The sequence below is a fragment of the Callorhinus ursinus genome, unplaced genomic scaffold (genome assembly GCF_003265705.2).
Source record: "Callorhinus ursinus isolate GAN/ISIS: 27379988/994484 unplaced genomic scaffold, GSC_fseal_2.0 scaffold12, whole genome shotgun sequence".
NCBI classification, from domain to species: domain Eukaryota; kingdom Metazoa; phylum Chordata; class Mammalia; order Carnivora; family Otariidae; genus Callorhinus; species Callorhinus ursinus.
Genome location: NW_027397074.1, coordinates 25,096,192 through 25,115,769, shown reverse-complemented (window position 1 = coordinate 25,115,769; position 19,578 = coordinate 25,096,192). Strand labels below are relative to the sequence as shown.

Below are 19,578 nucleotides of genomic sequence, written 5' to 3'. Positions count from 1 at the left end.
CTGGGATCATGACCTGAGTCAAAGGCAGACACCCAACAGACTGAACCACCTAGGTGCCCCTCCACTTGGTGTTTCTAAAGTTCATGAACACTGAAGGCTAATTAACTCTAATTAGAATCTTCCCTTTGGCTACATGCCCAAGGATACATGGCTTGTATATTTTGGTATATTTGGAATTTTAAGGTTTATACCTCATGAGTATTGTTTGGCTTTTTTATTTCATTTTCTTTATGGTCCCTATCCCAGGGGATTTCAACAAAGGGGTAGCATTGGCTTTAGAAGAAGATAGTTATCTGTTTATGTGAGATGACAGGATACTGGGGTGGTCTAGGACCAATCACTGGTTCAAAAACATTAACTGAACATTTTCTATGTGCCGGGCATTGGGCCTGATGCTCAGGATGAATCGATGCCCAAAGTCTAGTAGAGAGCCAGAATGTGGTGGGGAACTAAGAACTAGATCTTTATGAATTAAAGTTAAGATAACAGGAAGCCTATAGAGGAATAAGCTGGAAAAACATGTAGGGCCAGACTGTGAAGGGACATTAGCGCTAAGCTAAAGGGCTTCAGCTGGAGGCTGTCAGTGATTCCCAAAGTGTGGCCCCCTACCAGCTCTATCAGCATCTAGGAAGCTATTAAAAATGTAAGTTCTTGGGCCCCACCTAGACCTAATGAATCAGTAACTCTTAGGGTGGAGGCCAGTAATCCTTATTTTCACAAAATCTACAGATACTTTTGATATATACCAAAGTTTAAGAACCACTGCTCTGATGATAGAAAACCCTTGGAAGGGTTTATTTTAAAAACCCAGTTCTACGACGTGGATGGAACTGGAGGGTGTTATGCTGAGTGAAATAAGTCAATCAGAGAAAGACATGTATCACATGACCTCACTGATATGAGGAATTCTTAATCTCAGGAAACAAACTGAGTGTTACTGGAGTGGTTGGGGGTGGGAGGGATGGGGTGGCTGGGTGATAGACATTGGGGAGGGTATGTGCTACGGTGAGCGCTGTGAATTGTGCAAGACTGTTGAATCAGAGATCTGTACTTCTGAAACAAATAACGCAACATATTTTAAGAAAAAAGAAAAAGAAGTAGATAACAGGAGAGGAAGAAAAGGGGAGTATGTCAGAGGGGGAGACGAACCATGAGAGATGATGGACTCTGAAAAACAAACTGAGGGTTCTAGAGGGGAGGGGGGTAGGGGGATGGGTTAGCCTGGTGATGGGTATTGAGGAGGGCATGTTCTGCATGGAGCACTGGGTGTTATGAACAAACAATGAATCATGGAACACTGCACCAAAAACTAATGATGTAATATATGGTGATTAACATAACAATAAAAAAATTAAAAATAAAAACCAGTTCTATGGCAACATGATTCACACATCATACAAGTCACCTGTTTAAAGTATACAAGTCATGATATTTAGTATTTTCACAGATTTGTGCAACTCTCAACACCACCTAATTTTAGGACATTGTCATTGTCCCCAAAAGAAACCCTTTATCCCATAATAGTCACCCAACCTCTAGTCCCTGGCAACCAATTATCTACTTCTTGTCTCCGTGGATTTGCCAATTCTGGACATTTCATATAAACAGAATCACACAACACGTAGTCTTTCGTGGCTGGTATCTTTCACTTAGCAGTGTTGTCAAGGGTCATCCACGTGGATGGGGATGAAGGAGGGCACTTGTGGTGATGAGCACTGGGTGTTGTATGTAAGTGTTGAATCACTAAATTCTACACCTAAAACTAATATTACACTGTAGTTTAACTAACTGGAAGTTAAATAAAAACTTAAAAAAAAAGGGGGGGTCATCCATGTTGTATTAGAACTTTCTTTGTATGGCCACATAGTATTGCATTGTAGAGATACACCACATTTTGTTTATCCATCCGTCCACGGATAAACGTTTGGGTTGTTTCTACTTTTTGGCTATCATAAATACTGCTGTTATGAACATCCATGTGTAAGTTTTGTGTGAACACATGTTTTTATTTGTCTTGGGTATACACCTTGTCCTTTTTAAGGGCAGGAGTGACCTGGTCAGCTGAGGGTTTCAGTACATGACAGCTTGGGGCAGTGCTTTTCATTCCTCTGCCTCCACACCATTCCCATGTCCAGAACACTCCATCCTCAACTGTACTCATGATTCCCTTTTTAGATAGTGGTGTGGGGGTAAGAGGTGGGCTGTACAGTTGGAAATAGGCTCTTCCTTACATGCTAGCATCTCTTTCTCTTGTCCCACAGTTGAGAATCTTGCTAGAGATGGATATGAGCAGAAATAAAGATGTGAATTAAACTATTATAACAATTTAGGCCACAGGTGAGGTGAATTGGAACCAGGGCAAGTTTAGAAGGGATGACTTGTTGATTCTGAACTATTATCCCTAGTATCTCATAATCTTCTTCTACCAGTCTCCAACTATACTGCAAAGGCAAAGTAATATAGAGAGCAACCTTCTCTTTGGCGTGAAATATTAGTTTTCTTTTCTTTTTTAAGATTTTATTTCTTTGAGACAGAGAGAGAGAGAGAGAGAGAGAGCACAAGTAGGGAGGAGGGTCAGAGGGAGAGAGAGAAGCAGACTCCCTGCAGAGCAGGGAGCCCGATGTGGGACTCAATCCCAGGACCTAGAGATCATGACTTGAGCCGAAGGCAGACGCTTAACCAACTAAGCCACTCCAGTGCCCCGGAATATTATTTTTCAACACTGATCCTCTGCTGAAGGGAGAAAAGCTACAGAAAAGCACAGCTTCTCAAACTTTTTCTGCAAAACCAAAAGCCACTCTGAGCACGGCTCATGGCCCCCTCATTTTAACGTTAGCATTTTCACTTTGTGACACTTGAAATAGAAAAGATTTATGAGACGAATTATTTTTTGGTAATTTAATGCAAGATGCCATGTGTTGTGGTCTGCTAAAAGTGGGAGAAATGAGAACATTGGTGTCTGTGTTAGTTTCCTGTGGCTGTTGTAGCAAATTATCACATTCGTGGCTTAATGCAACACCAGTGTATTCTTTTGCAGCTCTGGAGCCCAGAGGTCTAAAATGAAGCTCACGGGGCAAAAACCAAAACCTTGACAGGGAGTCTAGGGGATAATCCATTTCCTTGCCCTTCCAGTATCTAGAGCCACACTACTGTGTTCCTTGGCTCTTGGCCTTCCTCTGTCTGCAAAGCCAGTGATATGCATGTTTTCTCTCTGACTCTGCTCTGTTCTGTTTCTGTCACATGCCTTTCTTCTCTTCTGTCTACCAAGTCTCCCTTTGCCTCCCTCTTATAAGGATATTTATGATTGCATTTAGGACCCACCCGTATAATCCAGCATAATCTCCCCACTGGAGATCCTTAACTTAATCACATCTGCCCAAACTCTTTTTCTCCCCCCCCCCCCCGATCCATGACATTCTCAGGTTCTGGGCATTAGGACCTGCATATCTTTGAGGGCCATTATTCAGCCTGCCCCAGTATCAAATCAGCAGGAAAGACGCTTTGCCCTTTTCAGTACTTCTGGATCCATTCTTGTGTGTTAATGAACTGATTTATGGAAAAGAGAAGCGTACTTGGAAAAGCATACATTTCATGGCATCCTTTTGCTGGGCAGACTTAGACACTTGTACCGTCATGCTAGGAGGCCCCGGGTCCTGCTGCTGTGGCCACACAGCTCAGCAACTCCTGCTGTCCCCAACTCCTTGTGAAGTGGCCGGGACGCAGCTCTGGACGCCAGGCCAGACACCTTACTTCTAAGCGCTTCCTTCAGTTGCCCCACATCGTGAAATCTCTCCCAGCACTTCCACACATCTCTGTCTTGTTATCTCTTTTCCATATTGATCCCCAAATGCTGATGATGGAATTGGCCTTATATTAACCAGAGAGGCACCTATTGGCCTGTGTGTGTGTGTGTGTGTGTGTGTGTGTGTGTGTGTGTGTGTGTGTGTGTCGGCGTGGGGGTGGGGGGCTGTGAGCCTAAATAAGACAGAGTTTAGTGTGCATAGTGTCTAGACGACTTCTACCAAAAAGGTGGCCAGCTTCCACATCCACTCCATTTAGCTCAGTTTGATAAGCAGTGCCCTGAAATAGGTAACTCAGGAGATAGAAAGACAAATAAGATGAAGTGCCTCTACTTTGAGAATTTCAGTAGGACAGAAAGATGTGCGCAACCAAACCCATGAGGAGACATACACCACACGAGAGGTGTGGGCTGATACGGGGGTATTTCTCGTGGTTGGGGTGAGCATGGGTCAGGCAAGTCTCCTTGGATGTGTTTGATGGGCTAGGACTGGCCCACAGATGGGAGGAGGGTGTTTGGGGAGGACACAGAAGGTCAGGACACAAAGAGAATCCCAGGCCAGGGAGCTGAGAGACAAGTCAGAGAGGGAAAGGTAGAAAGCAAAGCAGGCTTGCTTGAGTAGAATTTCTGTATTTGATGGATTTGGTTCTGAAATTGCTAGCAGGTAGAAAGTTCTGGAAAGTAGATATAAAGTTAGGCCTAGAGCATAGAAACTTGGGTGAGACTGGAGATTAGAGAAGTGGAGATTATCCTCAGAAGGTCACCACTGATGCCACGGATGTGGACAGTATTACAGAGGATGTTACCAAAACAAAAGTAAGGGCCACGGCAGACTCCTTGAGGGCACAGAAGGCAACGAGAAAGTCACTGGAGAAGTAAAAAAAGCAAAAAGTGACAACGGCTGGAGGGAAACCAGGAGTCTGCCCCGTGCAGGTGGCCAGCAAAGGGAGCATTCCAGAGTCGCCTGTCTCTAGGAGAGGCAACTGCCATAAAGCTGACCTTGTCTTTTTGTATCTGTCCTTTGTGCTGCAAGTATATCTAAATGCCATGCCAGATTGTCATGAAACGTGGCAGGTTTGACAGAATGCTATTTGGGCAGAAAGAGTTAACGTGTACAACTGAGTTGAGCTGGCGAAGCCCCTTGAAGCCATGATGGACTTTGCACTATAACCTATCAATGCATTTAATTCTAACATTTATACTAAGAACAACCTTATTATTGGAAAACAGGACCAGATTCTGCAAACAGATAGAAGATCATAATAGCAAGCACATGAAGCAATCAGTCAAGTGGCTTGACCGTTGCTGAGATTATTTGTAAATCTTCACATGCTAATTGTTCAACCATGTTCATACCTGCTTGCAGATATGAACTGAAAAATGGAAGCAGAGACTAAAAGTTTAAGGAAAATGATTGGGGGAAAAATTAGCCCAAATTGAGCACATTTGGCCGTGACTGTGGTGAGCTGAACAAGGCCAATTCCGACATTTAGATTCATCTGATTCCTTCTAGTGACCATCAGTTATCTCTGAAGATTAGAAGTTGGTAGGAGTTACTTGCTTCCTCTTGGGCACCCTTGCTATCAGGTGTTATGTTTTAATTAAAGCAAATTTCAGGCAAAATTCTGCCCGATGTTCAGCTATTCATTAACAAGAAGGCACAAAAACATGCACTAAAGCATGGTCCAAGTTCCAATTTTCTGGGTTTTTTTTTTTTTTAAAGCACTTTAACAAGTGCATTGCATAAAATGATTTCTCTGAGACAAATACAACAATATTCTCATGATTGAACCAATTAACCTTTTAGTCAGATCAGTGAAGGGACTCTTCATGATGGGTTGAGGGGAGGAGGAACCTGTTCTGAATGAGTTCTAGAATTAGGGTGCTCTAATGAAAGTACTTGGCTGACTCTATAAAAGGGGGTGAAGTACCTGTATGACATTTCTAACTATGACAGTTCTCGAATACCTCTTATTTTCCCAAGGATATGTTGTTCCTATCATCCCTCTGGAGCAAATTCAGATGGTAAGAGTTGAGGCATAGGTCTTTGAAGTATGGACCACTGATCACGGTATTTCAGATGTTACCTCAGCACCCCTACAGCATAAACCAAATTGCATATACACATCTTCATGATACTGTCTAAACTAAAGCATAAGAAGGTAAATTACAGAAAATATCACAATTATCTTGCTTTTTGCATGCATAGGGAAAAAGCCAATGTGGCAGACTGAATAATGCCCCCAAAGATGCTCATGTCCTAAATCCCTAGAGTCTGTGAATATTGCCTTCTATGGCAGAAGAAACTCTGCAGATCTGATTAAGTTAAGCATTTCGAGATGGAGACTGGAGACGTTATCCTGGATTATCTGGTTGGGCCTGGAGCGTGATCATGAGCGTCCTTCTAAAAGGGGGGCAGAAGGAGAAGAGACTATGGAAGAGGTGATGTTATGGTGGAAACAGGGATGGAGTGGAGGAAGATGGAGGAAGGGGCCCCAAGCCAAAGAATATGGGTGACTACTAGAAGCTGAAAAAGTCAAGGAAACAGATGCTCCCCTCGGAGGCTCCAGGGAAAACCAGCCCTGCCGATACCTTGACTTTTGCCCAGTGAAACAGATTTTGTACTTATGATTTTGAGAAGAGTAAGGGAAAAAAATTTATGTTGTTTTAAGCCACTAAATTTGTGGTAATTCATTACAGTGGCAATAGGAAATGAATATAGCCATCAGTATTAATGTCAGCAGCATTTTGGTCCAGTTCATGGAAGTTTCCATCAGAGCCGTTCTGAAAACCCTTGGCGTACAAGGCTGACACTTCTTAGGTTATTAAAAAAGACCCCGTGTTGCGGGCCATGGAGAGGAGGAAAGGAACAAATGGGGCAGGTTTTAAAACATTTTTAGGAACAGACTCAAAATCAGTCCCTGAATCTGTAAAAAGTAAAACATTTCTCCGCCTCTCACTGGGCACAATGGGACTGGATCACCATTTTAATGAAAATCAAGTATAATGAAGCCAGTTGTTCCATTTAGGCCCATTAGGACTGTATTCTGGCCAGGTACCAGGTGAGCCTGGGCTACACTCCAGCAGAAGGCTCGCCCACTAACACATAACTTACGCATTGATTCTATTCCCAACCGAATGGGCTACTTTAACTGAACAAGCATTATGGCGCCTTAGCCCACGTTAGAAAAAGCTAACATCAAAATGGGACATTAAGTTGGAGGAATTCAGTTCCACAAAGGAAAGGATTTTTAGAAGCTGGAGGCTCTTGATTTTCAGGCTAGAGATGGAGGAACTGCTTGGCTTCTACTCTGAGCCAAGACAGAACTGAGGAAAGAAAGTCAGCAGAGTCTTTGGAGGAACTGCCTTTGGAGAGAATTACTGTTGAAAGCTTCGCTCTGAAATCAAATACAGTTGGAGGAGTTGGGGAAAGATTGCAAAAGCCTCGGTTTTATCATTTACATACTTGCCCCCAGGTTATTCTAGCAATTTCCTAAGACTATGTCTAGCTCTTTCATTACCTGGCTCAGTCCTGTGCACATAGGCACACCCTCAGTGGCAGCTGCTAGTTATACCAGGAGAATGCGATGATGGGAACTCAGGAGGAAGGGGACAGGTGCCAAAATGCCAGACCATTGCATTGTTCCAGGGGTCTCTGCGTAAGCACCTTCTATCTACATGGACAATTATACGTACTCCATAGGCCACCAGGAAAATACCATTTTCCTTCTACAGTGAATTAGCTGTGTCCATGAAGCCTAAGAAAATAATCCCTTCCAATAGAGAAGGGTTCCTGGATTTGAGGCCAAGTACTTAGATAACTATTCAGGCAGGTCACCATGGCTTGCTAACTCTACTATTTACCCACTAAGTCAACATCTTAATACAGCACTGGCTTCTTTCTTCGAGCTGCTTTTCATTTGAAGGCCTGCTTCAATAATTTTGTACTCCCTACCTTCAAAATTTATATTCTCTTATATGACAATAAAATTATCAACATCAGAAAATTATCATTGCTACACTACTGTTTATTCTATAGACGCTATTCATTTTGCCAAGTGTTCTCTTAATTCTTTTTACTTTTTAAAATACTTTCTTACTCTTTAGTAAGAGATTATTTATATACAGAAGAATTCACCCTTTTAAGGGTATAGTGTTAGGAGTTCCAGCAAACACATAGGAGGCCTCTAATGGTCTGGGCTAAGGAAGATTTCCTGACCCTTCCTCAGTAGTGGGACATCTCCTTTCTCAAGTAGTGGGACATCTTGAAAAGTCTGGGATCCACGCCTGCAAGTTTTATTGTTTCCTTTCCCCAGCTCCCATGGGTCATCTGTGCTCTAAAGGTGACAGTGTTTGCTATACATTTCCAGCAGCTTAAGATTTTTGTCCCATAGGAGGCTTTGTGCCTTTCCCTGGGAGATCAGCTACTTCCTTCCCCTGGACCTAAACCACTGGGGAAGCTTTGGGACTTGCCCTGTCCCCAGTCTCTCTTATGAGCACTGGTGAGGTCCCCAAAGGGCCCATGAGTGGGTATAAATTCCCCTGTGTCTGAAGTTCCCGGGAGTCCTGTCCTCTCACACAAGCCCACACTCAGCCTTTAGCAATTAAGAATTTTAGCTGAATTCTTCTTACCAGCTTGTATGACATCCGGTGTTTCCAGCAAGTAAGTGCGTGCCCATGTCCTATCTCTCCTTAGAGGATCCTTTGTTTCCTTAGATTTTGAGTCACATGGTTGTCCTGTGACCACAGTTCTATGATGCACTCAAAAAAGAGTTGGGTTCTCATAGAATGGTTAGCATTTTTTGTTGTGGATTTAAGAATAAAAGCAGCCTTTTCTAGTTTCTATACCCTAAAGGGAAGGCGGAAGTCCATTTTATAATTCTGGATCATCTGTGAATTTGATTTCTTTCCTTACTATACTGTAACTATCTGGAAAATGAAAATAATCACATCTGCAGCAGGATGGATGTAAGGGGAGATATAGTGGTTGAAAAGCTGGGTTTGAAATTTGGATTTAATTATACCTTCAGATAGACAGGTTCTCTCCTGTAGCTGCTTCTGACCCAGGCTGAAATAATTGTCTCCTCTTCCTGAGACTTGTAAGGAAAAAAGTATGATTGGGTAGCATTCACCTCTGCCAAATTAAAGAGTTTGCTTGCTATTAGTCAGCGCACCCTGAAAGTTGTAGGAAGACTTCCAAGTATTTTGAAGGGAAACTGACAATTAAAAAGAAAAAAAAAAGGCTTTTGTATAGGGAAATGCAGCTGCCTGGCATAGCTACAGTGTGAGCAATTATATAGAAAATGCCTATAATGTGAAATGATGCAAAATAAATTCCTGACCAAGGAGCTGATCCTAACAGGCTAAGTGGTTACTTTGAGGTTTTCACCTCAGGGCACAGCAGTGAAGGCGCAGATTTTAAGTTTGCTAGGAAATCGTGTAATTTCTTAAAGGAAGCTAGTTAGTCACAAACATTTATTCAACATCTATATTAGCTGTTGTAGGATCCAAAAGGTTGTAAAAGAAATAATTATTCTGAATAATTGTCAGAACAGTGTCAGGTTCTTTCTGGGCCTACTTTGTCTGAGGGCACAATTCTAAGGGACAATTCACCATCACACCCCAGGCCCAGCTGCTCTGTTTGTCACTCTCTTCTGTCCTGTGGGCGGGGACAAAGCCAGCGATACAGCCCCTCCTAGTGCGCTCTCACGAACCTTTAATCCCCTTTCACCTGGCTGCAAAACCTCCTGACCCCCCAGCTCAGGTCCCAGGGGTCTCAAGAATCTCCCTGACAACCTCACACCACCTTTCCACCTGGTCGAATAAAGATGTCCTACTTCACCTCCAAAACAAAACCAAAAACCAAAACAAAACCCAAAAAACAAAAACAAAAACAAAAAGCCCCCGAGAAAATGAATTTATGCCAAAGTGTCATTTACTGACACATCTTTCTTAAGAGGACAACTTTCTTATAATTTTTGTTTTTTATTTTCTTTTTAATTAGAGCAGAGAATGGCCAATTCTCAGGCAGGTATCTCACCACCATGCTGCATGCGGCTCTGTGAGCTAGCCACCCAGTCTGTATATAGACAGACCCCTCCAGCCTTCATATTCTAGATGAGGCTGCACACCCACTCTCAGAGCATGGTTTTCAGCAAGTATAATGAGGTTGGTCTGTGTCCCACATATTCCTGTCTATCCCTCTTCACACCTATGTTAGCTGGGCAATCTTTGGAAACAGAACAGATTTTTTCCTCCTCTCCTTTCTCCTGCTTGAATCTCTAGCTTGGAATCTGCATGTTGATGTACTGTCTCCGGCATATTTCACTGGCACCAATCCCTCTCCAGGGTTCTGGGTCTTTCTGTACCACTGTGTTTCCTGGTGGGAAAAGACTGTTCTCTCTTGACTGTGAACTGAATAGAGAAGACCAGTGATCCCTGCCTTTTTTCTATCACCACTGAAGTAACTAATAGAGGGGGCACTTCTTCAGGGGTGAGTCTCCTCAGATAGGCCCGAGACATCCGTGCAGAACACCGCATAAACCTTGACCGTGGGCCCACTCTACCACGGCACTGTGCTTGGCTCAAGAGTTACCAAGGTGAAAAAGACCATCAGTGAATGAGTTCTCTGCAATCTGACCTTTGTAAGGAGCTTGGTCTGAGTCCTCTAGAGCCGAACTAAGGAGGCAAAAAACTGTAACCCCATATTTGCCTTCCATTTAGAAATATAACATGGCAGAAATGAAAAAGTTCAGCTAAGTCAACCCCCTGAGAGGGGCTATTGATGGATCCAACAAGAGTTGAGCACTTCATTTCAACAGGAGTCTCCAATTATATTCATCCTATGTTGTACCCTTCTGTGTAAGATTTGTTTTAATGAAAGTTTCCCTCCTAGGGATGTGTGCAAGTGTGCAAAGATATATAAGAGAGTCTTCACTGAAGCATTATTTGTAATCAGGAAATATTGGAAACAACCTAAATGTCCATCAGCAGGATAATGGATAAATTACAGTCTAGTTATTTAATGGCATAATGTACAGCAGAGAAAATTAACTAGAACTATGTATATGTACACAGATATATTTCAAATAGATAATGCTGAGATTTAAAATACAAACTGGATACATAGATATATCACTTATTTGAAGTTTAAACTATTAAATACTGTCCATTATTTTAGACTATATATGTGTAGTTAAAGCATAAAAACATGAATATGAGTGATGCATGTCAATTTCAAAAAGAGATTTCCCCTCTTCTTAGGGGAAGGGGATTGAGTATATCGGGGGCTACAGGGGTATCTGCACCATTTCATTTTTTAATATGGTGGTATATAGGTGAGTGTTTGCCTTTCAGTATAAATTTTATGTGTCTGAAATATTTCATTTTAATACTTTTAAAAAGAAAGAGTTCTGCTGATTTTAAAAAAGTTTGAAAGCCAATGAACTAAGAAGGGGTGGGTGAGGAATGCTGATACTCAAAGTTACAACGGTCTCCAAGCAGGTCTCTGTGACCCCCTCCAGGCTATCCTTCGAAAGCCCATCCTGCCTTCTGGAATAGTGTCTCTCAAGCCCTAGCAGGCCTATGGCAAAATGCATATTTTATCCCGACCCCCATCTTGGATTCTCATTTCGTTGTCTGAGGTTTTCATTAAGCACACCAGTGATTCCAGTAGGTGTGGTCAGGGTACCTTTGAGAAAGATGTTCAAGGTAAGCAAATGAAACCTCAGTAGCTCATGGGTCTACAAACCTTTGCCACAGACCTGTTGCTAACAATGATTTAGAGTTAAACCATGTCAGAACTATGACTTTGTATACTCAACAGGGATTATTTCTGTTTCCCACTCAACATAATGAAAGCCCTTTAAATCAGTGTGGTTTTGGGGGCAGGGGTCGGGGAGCAGGAGAAAAAGTTAAGGTAAGGGAGGGGGCAGTTAAAAACAATGCAATGAAAACATTTTTATTTTCTGAATTAAGGAGGTACTAAATAAATAGATCATGGTACCAATTATCAGGGCCGGGACTAACAGTATATGGTAATTATATAAACAGCTCCTTGGCATTCATTTGGGGAGAGATGCTGTTATATCCCCTTTTCCTCCTTTATTAAGACAACACATGTTTTTAGCATATCAAAAATACAGAAAATGTAGAGAAGATTATAAAAATCACCATTAATATCACAACTGAAATAATAGCTGCTTGTTACTTGTGAACTGGTTGACATGATGTTCACAGTTTGAAAATTGGCCAAGATGGGAGTAATTACACCACAGAAATAGGCAAATGCTGTAAACCAGCTCCTTACTTCTACCCCAGATTCAGAAGTTCAACTTTTACTAGCAAAGCAATGAGCCCATCTGACATATACATTTCCCCCCAAATTTAGATAATGCTACAATGTAGTTTTGGGACTGCAAGTGTATATCTGACAAAGAATTTTCTGAGTTATCTTGGGAAATTAATGGGCTGATCCCTTTTTCATATTGTGTAGGGGGAGCAAGGACCCCAAGGCTTTCCAGGGCCAAAGGGCATGACAGGCCGTGGCCTCCCTGGCCAGAAGGTAAGTTATTTTAGGACCTTAGAAAGATGCTTAGGTTTAGGATCTCAATAGCTTCACGTGAGCTTTGGGAGAGCTCTCATCCTGGTCATTCATCCTTATAGCTCTTGGAGGAAAAAAAAATCCATTTGGAAGCAAATCCTTACGGATTTCCTTTCCTGACTATATACATGCTTAATTTATAAATCTCGTTTTCTTCATCCTTGAAAGCCAGCTGCTAAAGGAGTGAATCCTTACAACATACCCTGTAGAAGACACCAGATAACTCTGCTGTAAAATTTTATAATAGTTGAACTTCCTGAAGACAGTGAGCTGTTCTGATCCTATCTCAAGGTCTCCTCACCTTGAGATCTCTGGTACATCATGAATTAGATCATGGTACCTGGGGGGAATGTAAATATAATGCCCCCCATTTTTTTTTCCTGTAGTATATTTGTATCAACCAGAACCACAGGTCTTCAAGAGATACCACTGGGAAATGAATTAAATTTTAGAGTTTTTCTTATTTGGCTTCAATATTTACATTCTAAACTTCTCTTTTCACTATATTCTAAAGGGAGAGCATGGAGAACAGGGCACCATGGGAAAGAAAGGCGATAAAGGGGAAATTGGAGAGCCCGGATCCCCAGGAAGACAGGCAAGGAGTGATTTTTAAAGTCTTACTGTAATTTTATACATTACTTCCAACCTATATTGACTGTTACTCTTCTTCCCCTAAGTAGGGATTACAAGGACCAAAGGGAGACGTAGGACTTACAGTGAGTATCCATCCTAGAGGGTAATTGAGGGTTTGTGCTTGAAAAATTATTCCATTCATGTTTTAGCTTCAGAAGAATGAATTTTTTTGACACAGAGTTCCAGCTGCTATTTAACGATAGCACTGCTACAAGCCCAGTGTTGACTGAGATGCATGAGGTAATTGATCTGAGCATGAGGGAGAAAGAATACCAGGCAGCCCTCACCCGGCCTTGTGGTGGTGTGTGACACTCCCCTGTGGCCCCTGGCAGACAGGGTAACGAGGAGGTGAGCTGTTTAAACAAGCCAAATGACCAAATGACTTTACTTTACACAATCCTTCACATTTCCAAATGGGGCATTCGGTTTCCTTGAAGTAGATCCTTTAGGAAGTGCTCTGAGGAGAACAGCCATCACACAATGGAGATTACTTGAATGTACTAATTCACTTATTCAACAAAACTTGTGAGGCCTTGGCAAACTTTTCCCTATGCTCCCTACACCATTGCAAATAAAAAGCTGAAACTCTTCAAAGTCTCACAGGGTACTAAAGTTCTAGAATTTCTATAGCAAAGTCTATTTCTTCCTTTCTCATTGGAAGGCACTACATCTCCTGGAGTGGAGAAGCAATGGGAACCTTCTCTTTTATCCTCCTTTGGATTTTTCAGTGGGTCGTAGTCTGGGGATGCTGACCCTATGTGCTGGGCTAAGCAAATCCAGGTGTAAGGGGTTGGAGTTCAGGTAGTGAAGGTAAGACCTGAGAGCTGAGCATATGACAAACAGAACACACACTTTTTTATGGCCTGTTTGCCTTTTCCTCTTCGTTCTTCCTCACCACAAGTCAGATAGCCCCAGATGCCTATGGCGTATGAAAGAGCTACATACACATCAATTCCCCCCCCAAAGTATCAGGGAGAGTATCTGTAAAATGCCCAGAGGAACAATCCCCATAGGTTTATGCCCTCCCTCCTAACCCAGTATGAGGAGAGGGCCTGCCTTCCTTCATCCATTCATTTGTTCACTCATTTCACCAACATTTATTGGGTGCGTATTCTGGGTCAGGCTCTGAGATAGGCAGGGGAGCAGCAGAGATTAAGAGACTGTGTCTGTGGACTCAAGGAGCTCATAGCCCATTAGAAAGAAAGACAAGCAAAGGATGTTCACCTGTCATTTGATAAGTGCTATGATAGGCGTAGATAATGATGTGGATCGAGAGCAGACAAAAGGATGTCTGATGATGTTTGGGGCCACATTAGGCTTTAATTGCTTGAGCAGAAGACTTTTAACCAAGAGGCAGAGATCTTAGAAATGAGAATGTCATTCTGCTGACCTTGGCTTTCTAGATTCTAGAAGAGGGACTAGCAGGGAAGGATGACTGAAGGAAGAGCAAATTTGCCTGCAATGAGATTCCAGTCTGTGACCGGTCCTGCGTTAGGCTCCTTCACCTCCGGGGCTCCTTCCTCTTACCTAGTACTGCAGGGTGCCTGAGGGCTCATGTTTTAGAACCCCCACACAGGACTTATAGTGCTTCTTCAGCCGCACCCCTTCCCCTGGGTGAGGAGTCCTCAGGGCCGAGGAGAGTGAGCACCCTGAGCACACGCCCACTCCATTCTACACACTGGATACACAAGATCCCCAAATTGCCTGCCTAAATGGCCCATTTGGAAAGCTGACAGCACTGGCCTGTATGCATGGGTCCCCCCAGAAGGTGGGCAAGGGGCAAGTGTTGTCAGGGAATTTGGACAGAGCTCAGAAGTAAGGACTGTTCACACCATGAATGCTGGCCCAAGCCCCGTGCAGTGTAGAAATGGTGGGGACAGGGTGCAACAAGAAGGGGACAGGCCGCAGGCCACAGCCCTCTCTTGCCCAAGATTCCATGCGAATCTACAGGAGAGCTCCATGAGGTAGGTACTGTTATCTCTACTTCCATGAAAGACATGCTAAGTCAGAAAAGTTTGGGCGACATGCCTGAAGTCGCCTTGCTAGCGAGTGGCAGAGCCCTTGTAGACGGAGTTGGTTTGTCTGGTGCCAAATCCAGGCAGCTCCCCCATAAATCTGTTCTTAGAAGGCCTCTTCCCTCTCCCCACCCACGTTCTCTCCCTGATCAAATGTATCCCCAAGCAGCTGTCAGTTGTAGATTCATTCCAGACTAGTAAACTACTCTTTTAAGAGGCAAATACCATTGACAGATTTCAGTGTCGCAAGAATTCATGCCAAATTGCTTCAAAAAGAGTCTTCTTCCACCCATCCCTTACATGTTAGCATTTCTCAGTGTCTGCCCTCAGTCTTCTTTCTTCTGGTCTTCCAACTCTGAGGCAGGGACAGCCATGAAAAGAAGGAGGGATGGACAGTTTGAAAAGGCTAGTTTGATATCATAGCAAAGTTGTATGGAGAGTGACAACATACTGTCTTCATGTTATAAACATGCAAAAGAATACGTTTAACCAGTGGAGGTGCAGGGACACACTGGTTTAAAACAGACTGGAAAGCTCTGCTCTAGGAAATCTCATCTGCCGTTGCTGTTTCCACAGCGAGCTGTATGCCGGCCTTCCTTAAATCTGCCTCCAGTTTGCACTGCTCTCTTGAGCACCAGACCTTACGTCTTACTGCCTACTGGACATCCCCAGCTGGCTGTCCCATCGATGCATCAGACTCAGCCACGCCCAAGCGGAGCCCAGTGATCTTCGTTAGCCCCCACCCTGCTCCTATTCCATTCCTCCCTAATCTCAGAGAGCGGGCCAACATCCTTTGCCTCCTCTGAGACTCTTTCCTCACCCTTCCTTCCAATTACCCACCAACCCCTTCATTTTCCCTCAGAAAGTTCCCTCTAGACCAATCCTTCCTCCTTAGCACCGCCACCACTGCTTTCTGGTGTCACTTCCCCCACACCCCTGAACTATTTAGGAAACTCAAACCCCTCCATCGGCTGCCATGGTCACCTTTCTAAAATAAAAGCGTGATCAGATCTCTTCTCTGCTTAGGGACCATGCGTCTTCTCACTGCCCACGATAAAGTTCACACTCTTCAACCTGACACAAAGGCCTTCTAGAGTTCCTCTGTCTTACACATTTCCTGTCATTCTCTCTGCCACGTACCCTGTGTCCTAAGTTTACTCAAGTACTGCAAGGCACTGTGTTTGTGCACTTGGTCCCCTGCCTGGAATGCTCCTCCCATTCTCCCTCTTTCCTCCTCAGGCTGCTTGTAATCCGCCTTCCTGGACCCACCCTCTGACTCCCACCTCTGCAATTCCCAGCACACCCCTGTGGTTCCTTGACTCCAATCCAGTAGCACAGCACTTACAAAAGTATTTATTTGTCTACTGCTTACTAGACTATGAATCTTTTGATAGGTGTAAATTCGATGCCTTCATCACTGGCAAAAATAGCCAAAGTAGTCATTGAGCAATTTGAGTGGAAAAAATAAAACAATTTTAGTCAAGCAAAAGCGAAGAAGAGGAGGAAAAGGTTGATATATGTGAGTACCTAAAGCTTTTTAGACCTGGTTAGACCATAAAAGCACATTAAGAAGAATTTAAATGCAACTTTGATATAAAAATTATTCTTACAAGTCAATGAAAGATAAACATCTTAATAGAAAAAATAGACCAAGGACATACAAAGAACTTGCACAAGAGGATACAGCTTGGAAACATGCATATGAAATAAAATTTAGCCTCACTAAGAATTGCATAAGTATAATTTAAAACAATGTGATATCTTGTTCTATCAAGTGGCAGCGATTATATAAAAATAATAACCAGTATTATGTGTCTAAAATAAAATAGGTTTTCCTACACACTGCTGTTAGAGGTGTCAGTTACAATCTTTCTGAAGGTCACTTTGGCAATATGCATCAAGAGCCTTAAAATGGCCATGCATCCAACTTCAGTAATCAAGTTTTTCAGAATACTTAATAATATGGGAAATTAAGTATGACACAATGTTAAGTGAAAAACTGTAATAAACTTGGTGTCTAGTATTTTCTTCACTTGTAGAAAATTAAACATAAATATATAAATATATTTCCCCTTTCTAAAGACACAATGTGAATATATAAATATATGCATTTTCCCTTTCTAGACACATCCTAGTTTCAGATTTCAGATTAAATGCCTCTCTAAATGTGGTAAAACATGACAAGCCCCCCCTCAAAAGATGACTGTTGACTTCCTCATTTTATATAATTGTATTAATATTGTATTGGGAGCTCTTTTTAAATAGCCACTTGGAGTCACTGGCTGTTACTCAATTGTACAATTAAATTAAATTAATTTAATGTAAATGTATCAGGATACACTGGCTGTTACTCAATTGTACAATTAAATTAAAATGCTCTGAATATTTTCCGTACGTTTCTGTTAAGTCCCATCACCAGCGATGTCATCTTTACCCCAATTCTGTCATTGTGGATTTTTTTCTTTAAAACTTTACTTTTGCAACTGTTAAATTTTATCTTCTTAGATCTTCTTAGTTTTGCTTCCTTCCCGTTTAGATTTTCTGGGCTTCTATTAACAAAGTTCATCATTCCCTTCAGCTTCCTGTCTTGGGCAAATACAGAATTCTGTTTTCCATCGTCCCATCACAGTTATTTGTAAACGTGCTACTCAGGGCAGGGCGTTGGCACATTCACTCCCCCTCCCCACCTCACCCGGGGCTCTTCTGCTGGAGCTGATGGCAGCAGGACCAGGAAGGAGCATTCAGGAACATGGGGACATTTCATGGAAGTGCCGAAGTGAGAGTATCAGGAACCTGGGGAGGGGACTTGCAAAACTGGACGGTGGTAGAGAAAAGGAGGGAATACAGCATAGAATGAATTCTCTTTTGGCCCTGGTACTTGTCTTGGTTGCTCAGCACATGTGGGCTAAATTGTGTAACTGATGGCAAGCATCACCCACACCTTTCTTTATAAGTTATACTTTATGGAGTTGGACCCTATCCTAAGAGTTCTGTGTGCGTAGCCTCATTTGACCTGCACCCCAGCCCTGAGACACAGATACTGTTAGGTCATCTAATGCCCAAGGTCACACAGCTGATAAATGCTGGAGCCGCAATTGTGAACTCTAGAAGTCCGAGCTCTGACATTTCACAACTCAAACACATTTCAGTTATGATATATTCTAGCTACCTTTTAACCTCTGTGCCATTTATTTTCTTCAGCTGAAGAATAAACGCAAATGGCTCCATGCTGACTGTAACAAGACACAGCTTTTATGATGATAGGAAAAAAATGTTATGGTCATATATTTAATACGTTTTCCTTTTGTCCTCCAGAGAGAAGAAATTATCAAAATTATTTTTGAAATATGTGGTAAGATTTGACCGTCAAGAAAAAAAAAAAAACATCCCCTCAAAGTACCACAGCCACTATGTTCTGTGTTGGTCAAGATAAATGTGGTCACCCAGAGATATAGGGGAGAAAGCTTATGAGAAAGTTTGAAGCTCATTTGGAAAGTCAATGGGAAACTGAAAGATGCAGGGAGAGAGGCTGTGGGACTCCTGATTTAAAAAAAGAAATCATCCTCCCAGGGTGGTTAAGAGGAGTGAAGACACTGGCCCTGGAGTCTGTGGGCAGCCAGGCCTTTTGTGAGCACAGAGCTCATTTGTATTCAGTGACATTTACCTGAGCTTAGGAAGGAAAAAAACAACAAAGGAAGTATGACCACAAGGGCTTAACTGGCATTTGAATCCAGTCTGGCTGGTGATTATAATGTCTGTGTTTTTCCTGAAGCAAGAAGTCTTTCTGAATTGAGTTTTGAGCACAATTTCTAGAGTGCATTTCATTTCCAAGGCAGGAGGACGCTGTCAGTCATCGTGCTTCATAGCTCTATCTAAATGCCTCTATGGCTAAATGCGTTAGACTTAAAATAGACTTAGCAGAAAGAGGAAGAAAAGAGATTAGCCAAAAGGCAAGAGATTAATAAAATAATGGAGATAAGAGAAACGTGGCAGAAATGTCATTGTTCTTCCATACAGGGAACCCCTGAAATGGCTTGTCCCCCAAAAGACCTCTGGATGTTAAGAACCCATCTGGTACTCTGTATGATGACAGGCCAATTTAGATGGGGCTTTGGAGTTCTAGAAGCCCGGCAAAAATAGCACCCAGTTTCCTCATGATTTTTTGTGGTAGGGCTGTTGGGCAACATGAGGATATGAATAAACCAACGGAGCCCTGATAAGTCTTATATCCTGGTAACTCTAATGATTGCTTTGAATGGTAAACCCTAAAACAGAAGTTGTTTATTAACCAGCATTCTGAGATCGTTCTCCTGAAGAGGTGTCATAGTATGGACGGACTGCTGGCCTCACTGAGCCACCTTTGCCGTCATTGTGAGCGACTGGGGACACAAACTCGAGTCTGGGGCAGCTGTTCTTCTGTACAGTTATGGGCCCTAATCCTTTCCCCACAATTAACCATTTTCAATGGTTTCATGACTCCACCCAATTGTCATGCTAATGAGGAAATATCAGTTGTCACATAAGGATAT

General features: G+C 42.6%; 1 protein-coding gene across 1 annotated transcript in view; it reads left to right on the top strand.

The window, feature by feature from the left end:
- Nucleotides 1–19,578, top strand: part of COL28A1 (collagen type XXVIII alpha 1 chain) — a 162,968-nt gene that overhangs the window by 124,859 nt on the left and 18,531 nt on the right. Inside the window, exons 28-31 of the mRNA XM_073898860.1 lie at nucleotides 12,294–12,362; nucleotides 12,916–12,996; nucleotides 13,082–13,117; nucleotides 18,365–18,401. Of these exons, the coding sequence (XP_073754961.1) occupies nucleotides 12,294–12,362; nucleotides 12,916–12,996; nucleotides 13,082–13,117; nucleotides 18,365–18,401 (223 nt within the window). The remainder of the gene's footprint in view (nucleotides 1–12,293; nucleotides 12,363–12,915; nucleotides 12,997–13,081; nucleotides 13,118–18,364; nucleotides 18,402–19,578) is intronic.